Source organism: Thunnus albacares, chromosome 5 (genome assembly GCF_914725855.1).
Source record: "Thunnus albacares chromosome 5, fThuAlb1.1, whole genome shotgun sequence".
In the NCBI taxonomy this organism is placed as follows: Eukaryota; Metazoa; Chordata; class Actinopteri; order Scombriformes; family Scombridae; genus Thunnus; species Thunnus albacares.
In genome coordinates, this window is record NC_058110.1 from 27,417,649 (window position 1) to 27,437,911 (window position 20,263).

The following is a 20,263-nucleotide window of genomic DNA, read 5'->3' on the forward strand; positions in this document are numbered from 1 at the left end:
TTTGCTGCTGATACTTATGCACTTTTACTTAAGTAGGATTTTTCATGGAGGACTTTTACTTGTAATTGAGTGTTTTTACATTGCTGTATTGGTATTTGTACCTAAGTAAAGGATATAAATACTTCTTCCACTACTGCTCAAAATAAAATGTAATAAAACAATATAATAGAAATAAAAAATAGAACTAAAATATAATAGATATAAAAGCTTCATTCAGCCTCCAGCACAGGAGGGGGCAGCATTTCACCACAGAGCCGTTTAGCTAAACCGAAGACCAACGGCCAGAAGAAAGGAACAGTTTGTCCCACCGGCGTTTTATTTAGCAGTAGAAGGTCGTCGGCAGCTGGGCGGTATTTGACGAAACTTAAAACCGAAACTAACACAAATAATATAACTTTGCAGCACATTTGGGTCCTGAGAGGTGGAGTGATGTGAGTATTGCTGAAAAAATAGAGGAACGCGGCTGTACGTCGCGTTTGTTCGGACTCGTTATGAAACCCTGCTAGCTAGCTAACGTTAGCTAGCAGTTAACTGCCGTAACTAACGTTAGTTACGTTGACAACCGGTGAAAGCTGGTTATTCTGACAAGTCGTAACGTTACGGGCGTAAGCAGGGACTGAAACCCCGGTGTCAGCCTCACAGACCCAGCCAGGACCTAACCCAATTGAACGGAGTGGCTGGGTTGATGGCAGCCACGGCCAGTGCCCGGAGGTTACCCATGGGTGTGCGGACGTTCAGTGACTATCTGCAGATTGCCGCTGTGGGCTCCTCTCGCTCGGGTCGTACAGCGGTGCCAAGAGGATGCATGCGACAAAACATCAGGTGAGCCTGTCACGGAAACACCGGCTCTATTATTATAATGACACACAGCTAGTCCTTCAGTGCGTAGTGACCGACACTGTGTGTTCCCGTGGATCAAATGGTGTAGAGAGGAAAAGGTCATCAGGTAACGTTATCAGGGTAGTCGTACTTATGTTTTCTTATGTAAACAGTGTGACAGTCCTGCACCAGGGTAAGAGCTCTGTGACTTTTAAACCCTGGTGGCTAATGTCACAGTTTACACTTCAAGATTTAAGTAACAAACACTTAACACCTCATGGATGCATCAAAATATGCTATTGAAGCCATGATCAATATTCAGTACTGTCTTACTAGTATTGGTCGAGAACGTATTTGTTATGTTTGAACGTACTTTCACAAGTGGTTTATTGCTTTTCCTAAATAAAAAGATGTAAAAAGAAAACAGATGTAATACTGACATATTTCTAATAAAAACAATCGGCTAATTATAAAGAAAAACGAATTAATGTTGGACCCACACAGTATGGCTTGTTTAAGATTGAAGTAGCAAACACAATATTGGTCAATATTGCGAATGTATTGTTATATTTGAGCGTAGTATCACAAGGCAGTTTATTGCTTTTCCTAAATAAAAAGACCACAACAGTTTTAATCTCATTTGACAGATGCAATACTGGCACACTACTATTAAAATAATCAGCTAATTATAAGGAATACCTAATTGTTGGACCCATACAGTATTGCTTGTTTAACCTTGTATCCGCTGATAGAGATAGTATATTTATGTACTGATCCTCAGTAAGTTATCATGTATTTTTCTAGTCACATGTGTCAGCCTGTAATCACCTACCAGAAAACACATTGTGAAATGGTGCAACAAGAGTGAGTGGGTGTCACACTACTATTCTTTTTTCTATTCATATTAAAGGACCATCTCAGAAATTACCAGCAAACTCACAACATGTCATGGTCCAGCATAATACAGGTGTACTTATTGACACTGGTAGCTGGAAACTGGAATGTAGTGGGCCTGTTTTGTTGTGTACTGTGCCTGTGGCAGGTTGCACTCTTTCCAGAATGTGGCTTACAGGACATTTCCTCTTACCTTTTAGACACTTGTCATCATGTGGCATATTAATGACAAGAACTCCCAGAGTGCTTTGCCTTCAAGACTGGGACACAATGACAATGGCTGTTCCTCAAAGCAGAAACTTCATCAGCCTCACCAACAAAAGGAAGGAGTACTCGGAGCGTAGGATACTTGGGTAATTTTCCAGTTCATTATGAGCAATTACTGTATTTCTGAGTGTTTTTTTTATTATTATTATTCCTTAAACTTGTGATACTTGCTGTCTTAGGTATTCTATGCAGGAGATGTATGATGTGGTGGCCAATGTCGATGATTACAAGCATTTTGTGCCCTGGTGTAAGAAGTCCCAGACCATCATGAGAAGAGCAGGCCACTCCAAAGCTCATCTTGAAGTGGGATTCCCTCCAGTGGTGGAGAGATACACATCTATGATCACTAGTGTCCGACCCCATCTAGTCAAAGTAAGTGCCAGTAGCTTCAGTGAGTCTGTCAGTCGTGTGGATGATGTTAAATGTTGAATGTAACAAATTTTTAGCAAATTTTAGTTGAAGCAAGAGTAGTGTTTGGAATGTCAGCCAGTACTCTTTTCCCAAAACTCCCATTTGTAACCACAGAGTTTCTCTTTTGGTTGATTTTTAGGCAGTGTGCACGGATGGAAAGCTGTTCAATCACCTGGAGACAATATGGCGCTTTAGTCCTGGCATTCCTGGTTACCCTCGCACCTGCACAGTAGACTTTTCTGTAAGTAGCCAGTAGCTTTCTTCCTGCATCTGCCTTCTTTCATTTCCATATTTTATGACTCATCTACTGTCTGGCATATACTGAAAAGAAATCATATATTTTTTTGTATTTTTTACCAGATATCCTTTGAGTTCCGCTCTTTGCTGCACTCCCAGTTAGCCACCATGTTCTTCGATGAGGTTGTAAAGCAGAACGTTGCTGCGTTTGAGCGTCGAGCCTGTAAGCTCTACGGCCCAGAGACTCGTATCCCCCGAGAGCTGATGTTCCACGAGGTGCATCAGACGTGATCTCAACTGCTGTATGTCCTCATCTGGCCTTAAACCCATAGCACCACACCAACCTTTATTCCCTCTCTCCCTACCGACCTGCATGATGCTGCTTAGTCGCCCACCCCTTCCAGTCTTCACCGCTACACAGACATCGTAGCGGCTCCTGAAGATGTTAGACATCCAACCCTTGTAAGCATTATCTTGGAGTATTGATCATTCTTATTCCAGCCTCAACAAATTCTTGCTCATCTCCCTCCTTTTTTTCGTGTTACGTCAGTCCACTTTCTACCTCCACCGAAGGGATCCACATTTAGCAGGAGGAACCCACCATTGCTCTCGCTCCATGGCAGTTATCAGCTGTATTTATGTAAACAAAACAGTAAATGATTGCAATATCATGTTACCAATGATAGAAAGTCGACTATTATTTTAAACAAACAGCACAGTGACACTGAACAAAACACACTTTTTTTCTTTTGTACAAAAGGCACAGAGGCCCTTTGATCCAGACTTTTGCTCTGGGTGAAGTCTTTATAGTTCAATGTGACCTCGCTGACACGTTATCAAGTCAGTTTCACTTCAGCACTTGGATCAGCTGATTATACTGTATGTGGGCAAGTGTATTCTTTGCCTTTTACTTTTATTTCAAATTTAGGTTTTAATATATTGTTTGACATGTAGTAGTGAGCTTGGAGCAAAACTTTGTTTATTCGATCGTTTTTAATTTATTCAGCAGTGGTTTATGCAAATTAAATGTTATATTGGGTTTCAAATTAAATGTGCCATGTTTGGGACATTGACAGATTGTTGTCACTGTATATTGTGACAATTTCACTGAAGTGCAACATTTTTCAAAGGGGGGAAAAAGGTCTTTTTTTTTTTTTTCATTAGCCAGCTTGTGACCTCAGTTGACTTTGAGGTTTGGGACATTTAGCTTTAATTTGGCTTTTGTTGTGCTGTGAAGATTGTGTTTTTGGACACTTGAGACTTGGCCTGCCAATTTTAATAATGTCTTATTTTACAGCCCAGCAGTAGAAACTAGCAGAAGATTAACATGGTGGAATGTAACTTTGCAAAACCAAGGTCACTTGAATGAATCCATCTGCAGTTTAGAGGGAATTCTCTTAAAGGGATAGCAAGGGAAAAATGTGATATGATAACTGCAACTTTATATTTGATAAATATTTTGTTTGATTGTGCAAACTTATAGCTGAAAATAAGTAGTTAAAAACTGCATTTCTGATGGTATTTCAGATGATCACATTGAGTGCTGCTTTAAATCATGTTTAAGTGTTGTAACAGATGGAAAGTAAAACAGTTCAGCAACTAGAGATTAGTTTCATGATCAGTTAATCTGCCAATTTTTTCTTTCTTTTTCAATTAGTCATTTGTTTTGTCTATGTTTTGTTTTTTATCATCACAGAAGACTAAAGAAACCATCAAATATTCACATTTGAGAAGCTGGAACCACTGGATTTTAACTTTTTTTTTGCTTTTCGACATGACAATAAATCTTTGGTTGATCAACTTATCTCACTGCTAAACCGGTTGCTAAATAGTCATTCTGTGGCAAACTCACTAATTGTAGTCTGATTATGTCCCAGTTATGATCAACCAATCAATTACTAGAGTGATACCAACCGATATTGTAACAGATGTTGTAAAAAGTTTCCCAAACTCTGCTGTTTTGTATTTTGTGGTTCATCCTCTGAAGAACACCGGGGGAGCATGTTAACTCTTCTGTCATGTACATTATTAGTATTAAATATACTGGTGGGCTGTAGAATAAAACATTATCAATCATTTATCATTGTCTATGGGTTTCATGCTTATTTTGGGAAGTTTTAGCTTTTATTTAAATACATTATGCATGGATGTAACAAACACAGAAGCAAATATAGTTACTGCATCCTGTAGTGTTTCCGTGTTACATTGTTAGGGCATGACTACATTTTGTTGGGATTTATATTTGATGTAAAAGTAGCCCTTTGCTTTATTCCACGATAAAGGGCTCATAAAGTTAACTGATTGTATTTGCCATATTTCTAGAGGTGACTGGTCTGTTCATGTTGCCAAAAGGTCAATGAAAGAAGTGTTTGTCCTTCCTTTATAATAGGTAACTTAACGGTTTTGTGTCCACATGCTCCAAGTCTCATATTCTGATATAACTGAACTATGGCTGAGTGGTTTTTAAAGCAGGATTTTGGCTTCAATGTTGATGTGGCTTAATTTGATCCGTTAGTGAGGTGATTGGAAATGAAGGGACAGCTGATCATCAATGCATGAAGAATGTGTATTAAATCAAAGTGGGTCTGTGAATTACTGTTACATACTGATTTTAAAGAAAACAACAACTTATAACCTATAACTTATCAGAAGATTGTTATATTTTTAAACAATAAAATATATAATCTACTATTCAGTGGTCAGACATGGTGTTCACATTGTCAGTAATCATGTAAGAATGCATCTTCACTTCTTCCGAGTTTCAATCTGTATCATTGTTGGTGCTAATGCACAGCAGAAACATCGAGAAAATATTTTAAGAGAGGACAGTCTAAAAAGAATAAATATTTTAAAGTATATAAGCACCTTTTCCTTCACCTGCACAGTGTATTTCCACAGTAATTGTCAAGTTGCAGGTGTAGGATTGACTGTTTAATAATGATAGTCTGGTATTTATACACGGAGACGTATTATTATTATTATCACTGGCTGAAGAGTTGCTACAATAGAAAATATTGCCATCATTTCGCAGTCCAATCACCTTATTTTATGTTGCAGGCTAAAATGTATCTTTGTAAATATTGTGGGTGCATTTCAGAGCTGTTATTTAAATAAAAAAAACAGGTGTTATTTATCTGTGTGTGTGTGTGCGGTTTCTCTTTTTTTTTTTGCTCTTTATTCCTTTCTGTCTGTGGGCTTCAAGTGAGTCAGAGGCACAGACACACAGGCAGAGAGGAGGGAGTCGTCATAGGTGACTGTAACGGAGGCCGGACGCAGCGCTCCAAAAAAGCAGCTGACCCACAGAAACCAGAGTGGAGTGCTGGTATGTGGGCCAGTTATTAATAACAGCACACGGGAGAGGTGGGCATTTAGACCATCCTTTCCTTGATCATGTCGATCGCGTTTGTCACGTAAAAGTCAGGCTTCTCCACACTTCTCTTATCACATCAGACGACACAGAGCAGCTGAAGCATATATTTATATTTAAGTTCTGCACCAGTCGTCTTGATATGTGAATGTTATTACTAGAAATACTGACTTTTCACTTTTGGTATTGCATTGAAAACAATACTTGTCCCCAAAAATTCAACTGTCTGATGACAGATGTTTGAACTCTTTGACAGTCTGCAGAGTAAGAATTTGCTCTTAAACAAGGCAAGTGTGTTTTCAGTTTCGAATGTCATCCGCATGCAGATATGACTGGAATTCTCATAAAAGCCAGAGGGGACGAGGTCGTCCATCAATCAGGTAGACACGACTGCGACCTTCGTCTTCAGTGACCGTTTTCAGCTCTATTCATTAGAAATATCAGATAGATGCAGTTACTCCTGTATCCTAAAGTGAGACAACATGTGTCTTTTTCACAGCAGAGTAAAGCAGTTACTAAAATATTAATGGCTCTGTAGGCCACCTGTGCCTTTTCTACTGATATTTCAAAATATCTTCTGTGAAAAAGGCCTGTGACCTGCTTTATTTTACACTCAAATCATGAAACAAAAGACACCAAACAAGTGTTAATAAAAACCTTTATTGTTTTTCAGTTTTTCTTAGGTTTTCCAATATTTGCTCTTCAAGATTTTCTTGCCCGTTTGACCCATCCAGCCCCATCCCCCCAAGTGTTTCTCTGATGAATCCTCCCAGTTATCATGTACAACCTTTATGCTCCTCTACGATCAAAATAACCACACATCTTGAACAACCCACCACATGGAACGAACACTACAGTAAAACACAAAACACACCTGATGAAGCCAGAAGGAAGATGGTAAGCAGAGCAGAGAGATTCAAACATCTGAGTGAACTACTGACTAACACAGCAAGAGTATTTGTTTTTTTTTTGGGGGGGGGGGGGGTTGGGGGAAAAGATCCAAGATGCAACTTAAACTACACAAAAATGGAGTGTTGACAAAGCCAGGGGCAGCGGGTAAAGTTGCTGCAGGACTTAAGAGCAAGCTTGAAACATTCAAGTGAAACACTTGAAAAAACAGACAGAGCTAGGCAAGAAATCGTGTATATACAAGATAGCTGCAAGTTTTTTCTTTTTGTTCGTTGTTAAAATTTTCACAGTGACCAGTGAGACTGAACACTACAGTGAGACTGGACACTACTACGCTGTTGGTAAACTATGGTAATCATTGTGGTTATTACAAGCAAATGGTCGCACTGAGCTCATACATTCAAGCTATACATATATATACCTATGTACACAAAGTATAAATAAAACCACAAAATGAGAACCCAAAGATTATAGTTTTATACATATTCAACACCAAAAACCTCTGTAAAAAGGGATACAATCAATCTGGGGGTTTCTACCGCTACAAATTAGGAAATCCAATCAAGCAAGTGCTCATTTTGGAGTAGTTGATGTTTAAAGCGCTCTCCTGTGGGGATAAATTAACAAACATAACACTCAAATAAGACAGGACTTCAACAAATACAAAGCCCCCCCTTTCCCACTTTTTTTATTCAAGCTTGCTCTTAAGGATTTACGACAGGCTGCCAATTACAACACCCTTTGCTCAAAGTGATTCTGTTACTGTACATTATTCTTGATTCTCTACCATTCAGAAGACCCTTTTGAGCAGAGAGCCCCATTAAAAATAGTAAAGCATGTTAATGAAAAAGTGTAAAGAAAGTAATCTCTATATAGACAAGACAGTTATTTTGATCATAGAGGTAAGACATGTCATCATTAAAAAGAAAAAAAAAAAAGAACTATAAGTTGGAGAAAAAGGGGAGACCAAAGATTTAAAGGGGCAGTATCTTTTAACCGATTTTCATGTTGTTTTTAATGTATAACTTGAAAAGTTTGCTAATTTAACTGGTGAGGACCGTTTTTATTTTCTAAACTGGAGTGTTCATTAATGGGAGTGAAACGCATGGATAGACTGGGTGGGATAACATCTGGGAACGTTGCATAGAAGAAACTAAGTTAAGTCTTAATTTGGGGAAAAAAAAGTTCTTTTGCTTGGGGATGTCCTCTAAAACAAAAAGAATCACAGCATTAGCCGAAAGCAGCAAAGGTTCAGTCAGGTATTTAACTTTAGATCTTTAAAACAAATACAAAGGAAGTGTAATTCACTTCCACAATTCCCTTTGAATGCCACTGCCTATTCATAGTTCAGACCCAGTGCGCCCAATGACAAACAGGCAGGCACTGCACAAATGTCTCAGGGGGAAAATCTTAGCGATGCTAGCAGACTTATAATGGTTCGTAATTTGAGCCTACAATGGGTTACATGTATGTGTGTCTTTAAGTTTTCACCTCACATGCTCCAAATATGGACACATGACGGGAAAACTTGTCAGTGGTTAACTAAACACACTCAAACACTAATGGTGTGACGATTTAAAAGGCCCTTCTTTTGTGAAATGACATTAAAAGCGTACTGTCTCTTTGAATCCCATTGAATCCCTGGGGTCGGGAATGACAGGGGGTCAACTTATGTCTGCCTTTTGATATCTCCACCTCCTCCCACCCTTTACACTAACCCCCAACTCCTCTCAGGTTATTCTTCAGCCTGACTTTGCTCCCACCAGTGTCATCAGTCCCTCTGTGCTCATGGACTTGGGGCGCTCCAAGGGGAAGCCGAGGGCTCTACTCCACACCAGCTGAGCCAGCACGCCGAGGGCTCGGGACACACCGAACAGCACAGTGTAGTAATTCATCTCAGTCATGCCGTAGTACTGCACAGAGTGAACAAAGACACATCAGGATCTATATTTGCCGTGAGACGACATACATGTATGATTAAAAGCCATCGCGTGTCTTACCTGCAGCAGCACTCCGCTGTGGGCATCCACATTGGGCCAGGGGTTCTTGGCCTTACCCTGCTCCAGGAGCACGTTGGGAACAATCTTGTAAAGCTGGGCGACCAACTTGAACATAGGGTCGTTGGGCAGGTGCTTCAGGGCAAACTCACGCTGGCAGGTGTAACGTGGGTCAGTCTTCCTCAGGACAGCATGGCCATAGCCGGGCACCACCTACAGCCAAGAGAGAGGAGAAATTTTCCTCAACTTTTGAACTCTGCCAACATACTGACACTCCTCCTATTGCTTGTAATCTATGCAAAGCATTATTTCAAACAGTTAATAATTGATGGGATAAGCTAAGCAACAACAAGGAACAAGCTAAGTGAGGCAAGTTATAGACAAATCTATTAAAAAAAAAAAGTTTTAAAGAGTCCCTGCTGGGGGGGTTAGTATTTTCCAAAAGAACAGGAACTTTGGGGTTGGGGTTTGCAGGGATGACCATTGATGATTGGTCAAACACACACAGCGCAGCTGCTTCACCTTGTGTACCGCTTCATTCACAAACTAAGGACGTATTCTAGTATCAATTTATGACAAGTGGAGGACATTTCTCTTTGTGTTTGTTAACGTTAAAAGTAATGTTGGGTTTTGTTGTCGGCTTCCTGACTCGTTTAAAAGAGAGAGTATGAGTGAGCTCAGAACATGAGCAAGCAAGAGAAAGAGAGAGAGAGAGAGAGAGCACTGCGGTGGTTGAGCGAGCTGGAGAGTAAATGAAGAGAGGGAGTGTCAGTAGTGAGAACAAAGCCAGTGAATGAGAGAAATAAAACGTTATTTTGTGGTTGTTTCATGGCGGTTACGTTCTAAAGCAGAAATAAATAACCATCAGACACTCAACAGATGATTTACTGTGGTGACAAACGCTCTTAGTTTCTGTTTCATTTCCTCGTTTGCATTTCTCCTTTTCATTCATTCATTCATTCATTCATTCATTCATTACATAAACCTCATACAACAGAAAATACAAAGAACAGGACAAATCTCTGTTTTTCCCTCATATGTGAAAGCTACATTTCAACGCCGCCATAATTTTTTAAATCCCACATGGGTCTACTCATGATCTACCTGGTTCCTCAGATACGGTGGAAACACAAACAGGATTGCACAACAGGGACTTAAAGTTCCAAGTTTAGTTCCTGAGATTAGATCATCTTGTTCCAAAGTACCTGGAACTTCTGGTTGAAACAGGGCTTAAGTTCCACAGAAACAATGACAGGAGATGATAGGGCCTTATCTGCCAAACTACCAGGCGTATCCTGATATTGCTGAATGTCAGTTCATATTGACAACTAGAACTGGTTGTGAACAGGGTGTGTCTTTACCCTTCCAGACTTGAGTGTGTTCCAGATGTAATCCCTCATCCTCTCATCAGACACCTCTCCTCCCATCTCCTTCTGCAGGGCAGTCAGCCAGACCAGCACCTCCTGTGAAATGCAGGAGAAAAATAAACATGGATGAGTTATAACTGAATTTGTGTGTCTGCAGTCATCAGTATATACAGTCATTCTGTGCAATAATCATACATCATCCTAAATAACACAAAGTATATGATTATACATTTACTTGATATGAAGCTTATGCTGCTTTTCAGTACAAATACCACTGCAGGGGGGTATAGCAGAAACTAGTAAAGCCTGTTTCACACCTCCCACCATATGGTACCATGCTGTAGGTGTTCTGGCAATTTAAAATGTTGGCATCATATTTGACAGAAGCCCAAAGCCATTTTACTGTAAAACTCATTAGTATGTGACCAAATTGAGAATAAAATGAGAGCCAAAAACTGACATCTTGTTTAAACTGTAGGGGCTTGGGGGCTGTCAGATGTTTAAAATGGGCAGCAGAGTCATTAATTACACTAATTAACTAATAATAAAAAACTACATCGTGGTGAGGAGAAAAAGAAAAAAAAAACTCATTTCATGTCATTTCATGTGTGAAAATAGCCAGCAGCATTGCATTTTCTGTATGTGAAAAAAAAATGAGCCGTGGTACAAACCTGATTGGCCAGGCCGTGCAGAGGACCAGCCAGACCATTCATGGCAGCGCTGAAGGACAGGTAGGGGTCAGACAGGGCGCTACCCACCAAGTGGCTGGTGTGGGCACTGACGTTGCCTCCTTCATGGTCACTGTAACATCACAGAATAATAAAAATTAAAAAAAAGCATAATTTCTACAGCAGCATAAGATTAAAATTTTGTCTCATTTCACTGGTGTTCTGCCCATGTCAATACTAGGTGACAGCAGTGCAGCTATCTGAAATGGGCATGTGCACAAATGTACACAAATGTACACTTTACTCTGATAATGTCAACTTTGATTGCACCTGTTCTGCTTGGTGGACCAGTTTGATGTCCAAACAAGCTACAGTTTTTAGTAAATTCGTGTGAGTAACAGGAAATACAGGATAGGACTGTTGTCGGTGTAGCTCGGGGGTAGAAACAGCAGAAGTTGTACCACACAAACCGCTGCATTACTGAGTAGGCTTCTGAAAACCTCCTCATGTAGCTACATGTGGCATCGGTAAACCGTCACAACCAGTATGCAGTCAGGTAAGGTGCCTTGAGTTAATATGTAGTGAACAATCTCAAATTACATGTCAAGTTGTCTAAATTTAGAGGACTTTTACAGGTTAGGTTTAGGCTCATCTTTGGGGCTCTTAAGATGACAAGTTTTAACAAAAGGAGCAATCCTGAGTCACCACATTATGCTCATTATTTTAGTATTTAGTTATATATTAGCTTAACGTTGGACAGTTATTTCGGTTACAGTTACTAGACAAAATGTTTTCACTTTTTTCTTTATCCTATTATGACACTGTGTATATTATATACCATTATCAACCTTATGTTTTGCTCTGTTTGAAGTGGTTTAAAACTGAGTGACTTTGATCAAAGTGGGACTAGAAACAGAAATGAAGGTTTATAATCTAGTGGGATGTGTTTCAAGTTGCACCTGTGGATGGTGAGGTAGAGCCTCATCAGCTCAGTGAACTGGGCTTCACTGTAGCCCAGCATGTTGGTGAAGTTGTGGGACCAGTCCAGGTTGGAGTCGATGGCTCCGATGCTGCTGCCTTCACGATACAGGTTGCGGTAGATCTTGGCGGCAATGCAGGGCAGCTTTGCAATCAAGTCCATGGAGTCTTCATAGACAAACTAAGAGAATCAATGTGAAAACAGAGGAACGATCGTGTGTGAGCAGCAAGCACAAACAATAAGTTGGATTAAATTTATGTATGTAATTCACTGTCAAGGTTTAGGAAGGAAAAGATAAAACCAGGCTACAGTCATGCTAGCAACGCTGTAATGTGATTTACACACTGTACCGAATTCCTTGACAATCCATCTACTGGTCGTCAAGATATTTCACATTTCCGTTAGTGCCAAGTCACCAGCTTGGTTTCAGATAAGATAGGTTTCCTGTGTGTGTAGCTGTAAACTCACCTCCCAGTACTTGGTCTTGTGGACGCCCTCAGAGTAGGCCCGTGCAAAGCTGCTCTCGCTGTTCAGAGCTGTGATGGCAGCGCTGAACTGAGACATGGGGTGTAGGTTTGTGGGGAAATTATCCAACATGGTGACGACGTGAGAGGGAAGCGCTGCTCTCTTCGCCCATTCTTTGGACACCCAGTTCACCTGGGAAACAGGAGCACACAATGTAAGTGACCTTAATACTTGCTTTTCTGCCCTTTCTATATAAAGCTTACATGTTGTTTACAGAGCATGATACAGACACGAGTTGGGAGGTTAAGTCATTCATTTATTTTCTCACCATGTACAACCACAAAGCCAAGGAGACCAAACTTTTATGTTATGGAGGAAAAAGACGAATATGACCTGTCCTCCTTAGCTGACTTCTTTAAAGGATTTGGCTGGTGATTTTTTATACTTTTTATTTTTCTTACTGTCAACAAATCTCATATGCAGAGTCAAACCATCAATGAATTTATTTACTAACAAGTATTGTGTCTGATAGTCTGATATATTGTATTTGGAACCGTTTCTAAACAAGTTACAGTAGCTGCAGTTTTCAGGGATGAAGGAACATGTCACCCAGTGCAATGGTGTGACTCATTGACATGTTTTTAATAGTTTTTGGACAACAACGGAAGTCTACAGCTTAGAGGAATAAGATATGTCAGGCTTTGGATACATGTACAATACTTCTAAGTAGGATGAGTTCATTAATAGTTTGGCTTGGCACATGAAATTTGTGACAATAAGAAAAAAAAATGGAAAATGGCCAGCCAAATCCTTTAAGTCAATAGCAGATTCATTTATAAAAATCACACTATCAAAAGGACAAAGAGGTGAAAGCTTTTCTTTAAGTGAAAACTTGTGGTAAGCTAAAACGAGAAGGCTTATCAGTAAGGTTATCCTCATATCACCCTTTAAGGAGATAGCCGGCTGCACTAAAAAGGCCTATGTAAAAGGTACAGATTGCGTCTTGTTATCCCAGTTATAAAACAATCTCTAGCTCATATAAGACAGCTGTCTGAAGTCATAGATAGACAAGTCATATACAATCATTTGGCTGCCAAACGTCTTGTGATCCACCTTCCCATGTTTATAAATGTATATGAATGTCACCTCGTCTGACATTTCATTGCAGCAATATGCTGAAAATGCTAAAATACAGGGATGATGACACATGAGGATTTTCTGCCAGAATCTGCACAGCCCCTCCTCTTTCTTATTATTATAGTGTAAAATGGTCTTTGCAGCAGCAATGCCCCTTTCCCACTCACCTGCTCCTCAGTGGGCACCTGTCCTGTGACCAGCAGCCAGAAGAGGCCCTCAGGCAGCGGCTCCTCGCCTCCTGGAGCTTTGGGCAGCAACTTCTGACACTCTGGAATGCTGTAGCCCCGGAAACGGATACCCTGTGTATCAATGGAGAAAGAGGAAGAGACGCAAACTGAATAGATGTTGTGATTTAAAAAAAAAGGAAGATATACAACAACTGCACCATTCTGCCACTGAAAGCTCTCAGGTTAAGTAAGAGAGCAATCAAGATAAGTGCCTAAAAGGAAGGCTAATCTCAAAGGCACCAAGGGTGTTCAAAATATAAAACCACTGCAAGAATGTCTACCATCTTAATGCTTTGTGCTACTTTCAACTATCAGTATACTGACCTCCTCAGGATCCAACACAGAGGTCTCATACACCAGACCCTTCATCCCCCTCATACCTCCATAGACCTGTGGATCAGAACATACAAAACATAAGCCTATACAGACATTTCATATATACAGTTGTACATTTGTAGTAACTGCAGTTATTTAACACTACACCTTTTAAGGCAAGATCTGACTGTTTTACTATTACATCATATTCTTGAAACTCAAGAGTTGCCGATTTTGGTTAGTAATGACAGTAAGGAGTTATCAACTTCTTCCCGTCATGTTAACAGGAATTTTAGAAAAATTAAATTTACGTATTTAACTTGGCCTATAAAATGGTGAAAAATGTTGATTATTGTTTCTCAAAGCCCAAGGTGCAACCGCAAATGTCAAGTTCTGTCTCAACCAACAGTTCAAAACCCAAATTATTCAGTTTACTATCATAGAAGACTAAAGAAACCAAAAAATATTCACATTTAAGAATCTGAAACCAGATAATTTTGGCACTATTTCTTAATAAAAAATGACTTACAACAATTAATCTATTATCAAAATTGTCTTAGTCAACAGTCGCCTCATCGTTGCAGCTCTAACTGAAATACGTGTTGTTTATTGATGCCTATTCATTGTGTGAAAGTGAAACAGACCCACTGACCCAAGAAATTCGACTAAAATCCCTGTGGCAACTAGCCAGAGGTCAGAGGTGAAACGGATGATAAACAGAAGAGGACGACATTGTTACGAGTTTGAGACTGGCAATGTAGAGTAAAGGTTTGAGTGACTCAGCTAAAAATGTCTCTGATGTTAGAGAGCAGTGTGGTTTCATATTGTGACCTCTGGAAGATGACCGGGCAGTGATACCTGACACAGTAAATAAGGCTGGGCAGGCCCAGACGGATTAAGTAGACTAACATGCCATGTCTAATTTGCATCACGGTTGACGCCTACATGCTGCTCCTTCTTATATTAACGTGTCACACAGGAAACGAGCAAACTTATTTATTTGCGGTTTCAGAGCTGAAGAGTTACTCACCATGTCAACAGTGATTTGTCCTATGTTGGTTTTGCCATACTGCTGTTTAAAGTTCTTGATCCTGGACTGTTCTTTAGGGATGAGGTCTGCCAGAACATCCTTCAAATTCTGTAAAAACACAACATTAAAATAAACATCTAGTCTTAAAATAAAACTCATTCCTCTAATATGAACAAGGGTTAATCAAACAGTTTATGTAAACATTTCAGGACCAAAAAAATTGATCTGTAGCTCCACAGAGGTCAGTGTGTTGAGAATACAGTATGAAATGCAACATCTTTCCCAAATAATGCACACAGATTACCTCTTATACTAAAAGAAAGGCAACCTGGGGAAAAAAATAAAAGCAGACGACCTTGTAGTGAACTTACTGTTGTTGATGCGCTGGCATTTCTGGCAGCCACAAGGAAGTAAGTGGCATTCTGTGGAGCAGACAAAGAATTGGTATTAGTAGCACAATGAAAAACCCTAACAAATAATTTAGTGGACACAGCTGCATTTCTAGATGACTAAAGCTCCTCACATATGAACTGAGACAACCTTGCAGCAGCTTAAAAGTTACATCGTGTTTGAACACTCTAAATATTTTGGACAATAACATCATACTGTTATGACTTCTTGTTAGTTCACAAGTCAGATGATCTTGCAACTGTGTCAAACATGAAGAGCTGCAGCTCTGTCTTTTAACAGTCTCCCAGTTCAAACATCTATGAACTCAGTAACTCAATAGGTTTTAAATCAATCATCCTTAAGTAATTGGATCATCATAAACTCCTAAACAATGTGAATGCTAGAAATTAATCAAGGATCTAAATTTTTAATCCTTCCTCTCTTATATTGACAAGCATTTCATTTCTCATCTGTATGCAGCCTCAACTCCTCATCTTTATCAAGTGTCCAATCAGGATGCTTGACCATCTTGTTTCCATTGTAGTTGATTAGTGGTTCATTTCTACTCCACCTTATCCAAAATTTACACTGAGATGAGGTGATTGGTGAGATTAGTACAAACGGCTGCAACATGTAACATGTGGTGATGACTATTGCTGGACATTCCTCACATGACATAAGGAGAATTATCCTGCCCCCCCAAAAATATGTTCACAAACTGAAGGCTTGCAACTGATTGACAATGATGTAAAGATGTTCTGAGTTGCACACATATTGCTCCACTTCTGGAGCAATATCCACTTCTGGAGCAACATTTGTGGGTGCACCCAACAACATGCCACATCATGATCACACCACCAGTCCACAATATGTCAACATGTTCATTGATTTATGTGTTCATTTGGTTTTCTCTTTCCCATAATTCTAGCTAGTGTGAAACAATCAAACTATATTTTCAAATCCAGAGAATTTTCAGATTTTCTCATTTCTTATCCAAAGCATCCCCTAATTCTTTTAGATACTTTATGAACATTTGCCATTTATAGCATTGTGGACACAGTTATAAATGCTCCTAGTCTTTTTATTTTACTTTTAGATTTAACCTTTAGTAAAGTACAGGCATACCCTTCAAGGCATTCCAGGCTCAAATTTGGACTGTGTCAGCCTAACAAATCACAACTTATTATGAATTTCATGCTAGTTGATCAAATACAGGATATTCTGAAGGGTTTTCTGCTGCCATGTTCAGATTAACTCTGCAATGGAAAAAATAGCTATGAACTGTTGCTACAACTGGGACAAGACTAGGGGATATAGGAGAGATTAAAAAAAAAAAAAAAAAACACACACACTGACTCATAGTTGAGGCCAGCCCAGGTTATGAAAGTGTTTGGAGGCTAGTAATCTTGTTGGAAGCTCAGTGACAGTAGTAAGAAGTCGAGCCTGCTGCTGCTCACCACCGAAACAGGAGTCCTCTGTCAGCTTATTTAAAATTTCAATGGGTGAGGGAGGAGTCTGGGGGGGACAGGGGACAGCTGGCTCTGGTCCCGCTAGGCTCTCCTTCCCATGACCACAATGGGTGGGAGGAGTAAAGGACAGACAAGGATCACCGCAACAAAAAGGTAGGACCTTGCGTCACTACACAGCTGAGAGAGAGGTTATGTAACAGCTCAGGGTCTTAAATATAGAGCGCCAGTTTCTCTCAGTCACTCCCAGCTTCCACCTGCCTGGGAGAAAGGTTAGAGCAACTACACCTAAAAGAAGGATATAGGAGGCAACCCAGAGGCTGTGTGTAAAAGAAACAACTAAATGTTCTGTAAATCTAAATCTTCTCTTAAGTTAACAAAACTAAACATGGAACCTAGCTTGAGGATGAACCATTGAGATTAAAACCTTGGTGTATTTTGTATCTGTTAGTGACACTTTAACTTCTACACAACAGAGATACTCTGCATTTATTCTAATATCAATAGTCAAAGTTCAGAAAAATTAAGAATTAGTCGAATCCACATCTCCACTCATTTCTTTTCTGCACTTTTTAAAATAAGGGGAACAAGTTTTGACATTTTAAATTTTGTGACATAAAAATCTAGAGATACATGAAAGTCTACTTTCTCCTTTGAAGAACTGAAGTGATCTGAAGCAAGAAAAATTTTATGAGACCTTCACATGAATGCTGTCCTTGCTCTCAAAATGTGAATCATATGATTTTCAGAGAAAAAAAATGTTATGATCAAAGAATGTTATGTAATAACCACACAAAAAAATGCACACTAATAAATCTCCTGAGCAAAGATTACAACTGATAAGAGAGGAAGGGGTGAGTGTGACAAAGGTTAGCTGTACATACTCCTAATTACAAGACTGATAACGGACACATTTCCCCCTAGTTTGTACAGAGTTCAAGGAAGGAAGTTATCTAGTCACTGATAATTTTCTTGAGGCGAGGAATATCTAGTAAGTTGTTATGAATTCTTCAGTAGTGGGTGACAAAAGTTGATATGAGGGTCATTAAATGTAAGTTGTCTGGGTTGAGAGGTCAGTGGAGTAAGACAGTAGGTTATAGTCACGGGAAGGTTACAATCAGCATGGAAAGGCAAGGCTTACTTGATGACTAATTGGCAGGCAAAAGCATATTAAGAATTGAGGAGGTATAATTACAACATACTCAGCTATTAAAGCCGTTCCTATTTCCAACTCATCTTCTAAAATGGCCAAATCTGCCAACTGAGAATAGATGTTTCAGCCTGGTGTTAGATGTCTGAATGCACACCTTCTTTCACAGTGCTGAGTGACTTTTAAATGTTAAAGAACATAAGACATATTTTGAGGACTTCACCATATAATCAGACATTAGATTAATTAGGCTGAAATCTTAACTTGAAGGTCAACGGGGTGGTGGTGAAGAGACGCAAAGTTGATGCCGAGTCTAAAAGCAATCACAGTGTCTGTAAGTGGCTTAAAAATAATTATTATTTGCAATTCTGATAACAAAAGAAACGGGACAGGCGAGTCACTACCATCAAACCAAGTTAACACGGTCACTATTGAACATGTTCAGGCTGTGACAATACCAGGCCAGCATGAAGAGCAACGAAGCTAACGGTAGCTAACAAGACACATGTGTTAAAAAGCTTTCACATATTATATAAACAATGTGCAACAAGCAAGATATACTATTAATAAAACTCTTAACGCTGTTTTATGCTGCTACGCTACTAATATTAGCCACGCTCTTGGCATTTCACAATGTGGCTGACAGAGCTAAGCGAGCTAACTGTTAACTAGCTTGCCATTACGTCGTTAGCCGGCTAACCTTCCGTTAGCTTTCAGAGTAACGTCAACGGCTTTGACTGAGAAAAGTGACATCGCGGCCGTTTCTTGCCCTCTTACCTTTGAATTGAGGAGTTTAGGCGCTAGCCTGCTGACCGACAGAAAAGACATTGTGTCTGTGTCAAAGTGTTATTTCCACTTCTTCTTTACAACTAAGTAAGCCGCTGCCGGTGCACCGCGGAGCTGGTTGAAGGTGCCCCTCCGGAAAGCAGAAGGTTGAAGAGGGATTCAGGCCCGCAAGTAGCAACGCTGTTGATTGGACGATGGGTCGGATCGTTACAATAGCGTAGACAGATTTCATTGGCTAAAGCGCCATCGGCTGTGTGCTGATTGGACAGAAGCCCTCCTGCTGTGTATGACGACAGCTGATGACCAGGGTCTGTTCAAGAACAAGTCTCAAATAAAACAAAAACCAGAAAAACCAGACTGCCAATTTATTAATTTTACTTGGAACATTTCACATTTAGGAATCCAAGTTCTCGACGTCTCGCCCATCGTTTTAACTTTTTATTTTGAGTCTATTCAACTCATAAACGAAAAGAAAAGCGTACATACAGCCAGTAAGCTCCAAAGATTTTTTTAAAAAAGAAATCTGTTAATTTCTGTTTATGTTATTTTTATTCAATTTTACTATTATTACTTTTACCCTATGTCCTGTTACCATGTTGAATCTATCAACCAATTGAAAGTGAAGGCATGCCTATTATGTGATCTTTATTTCATTATGATGCTTAAGTGTTTTCTGTTATTGTCTTAATTAATGTCACATGCTGTAAGTGACAGATATTAGCTATGTCAAGAAACAAAGAGCTAGAATATTGAAAACTGAGAAAAAGAACAAGTCTTATATATAAACCTGTTGGCAAGAACTTGCTACCCATATTTTCAGCTTCATTGATAAGCCTTGTACTTTTATTTTGTAAGATGTTTTTATATTTTTCTGACATGAGAACATTTCCTTATAGATCTATAATCCATAATTCCTTATAGATTGTCAGTTTTTATATTTTGATGGCTAAATTTTATATCCACAAGCGTAAATTTTCTAAATCCCCTCCCTAGTTTTCTGTGTTTTCTTGCAATCCTTAAGCAATATGAAGAACCACATAAGTGCCTGACTACTGTCTTGACACTCAGAACTTATGTAAACATGTAATTTACTTATTTATTGTCTTCAGTTCTCTTATTTCTTTTCGGGTTTTTGTTGTTGTTGTTTTTATACATACTGTATATATGATTTTATTCCTGTGATTTTTATGTTGTTCTTTGTCCTTTATGGATTTGTTCGACTGTTTATTTTGTGTGATGATTTCCTGTATTTGTGTATTATTTGTGTGTGTTTTGTATGTCATATTTTGACCAATAAAATTGAGAAAAAAACAGGAACAAAAGAACAAGTCTCAGAATCAGAATCATTTTTATTGGCCAAGTACAGTATGTTTACACATGCA

General features: G+C 39.3%; 2 protein-coding genes across 2 annotated transcripts; one reads left to right on the forward strand and one right to left on the reverse strand.

The window, feature by feature from the left end:
* Positions 1 to 274: 274 nt before the first annotated feature.
* Positions 275 to 5,761, forward strand: coq10a (coenzyme Q10A). Its single transcript, XM_044351824.1, has 5 exons — positions 275 to 822; positions 1,914 to 2,066; positions 2,160 to 2,352; positions 2,531 to 2,632; positions 2,752 to 5,761. Exons 1-5 carry the CDS (start codon positions 686 to 688, stop codon positions 2,917 to 2,919), a joined length of 753 nt encoding a protein of 250 aa, XP_044207759.1. The 5' UTR covers positions 275 to 685; the 3' UTR covers positions 2,920 to 5,761.
* Positions 5,762 to 6,636: 875 nt separating this feature from the next.
* Positions 6,637 to 19,049, reverse strand: cs (citrate synthase). The gene is made up of 11 exons (XM_044351216.1): positions 18,873 to 19,049; positions 15,461 to 15,511; positions 15,090 to 15,197; positions 14,069 to 14,134; positions 13,685 to 13,816; positions 12,384 to 12,572; positions 11,896 to 12,095; positions 10,940 to 11,069; positions 10,263 to 10,364; positions 8,905 to 9,114; positions 6,637 to 8,817 (listed from the first exon to the last, which is right to left on the reverse strand). The coding sequence occupies exons 1-11, from the start codon at positions 18,921 to 18,923 to the stop codon at positions 8,647 to 8,649; spliced, it is 1,410 nt and encodes a 469-aa protein (XP_044207151.1). The 5' UTR covers positions 18,924 to 19,049; the 3' UTR covers positions 6,637 to 8,646.
* Positions 19,050 to 20,263: the final 1,214 nt, after the last annotated feature.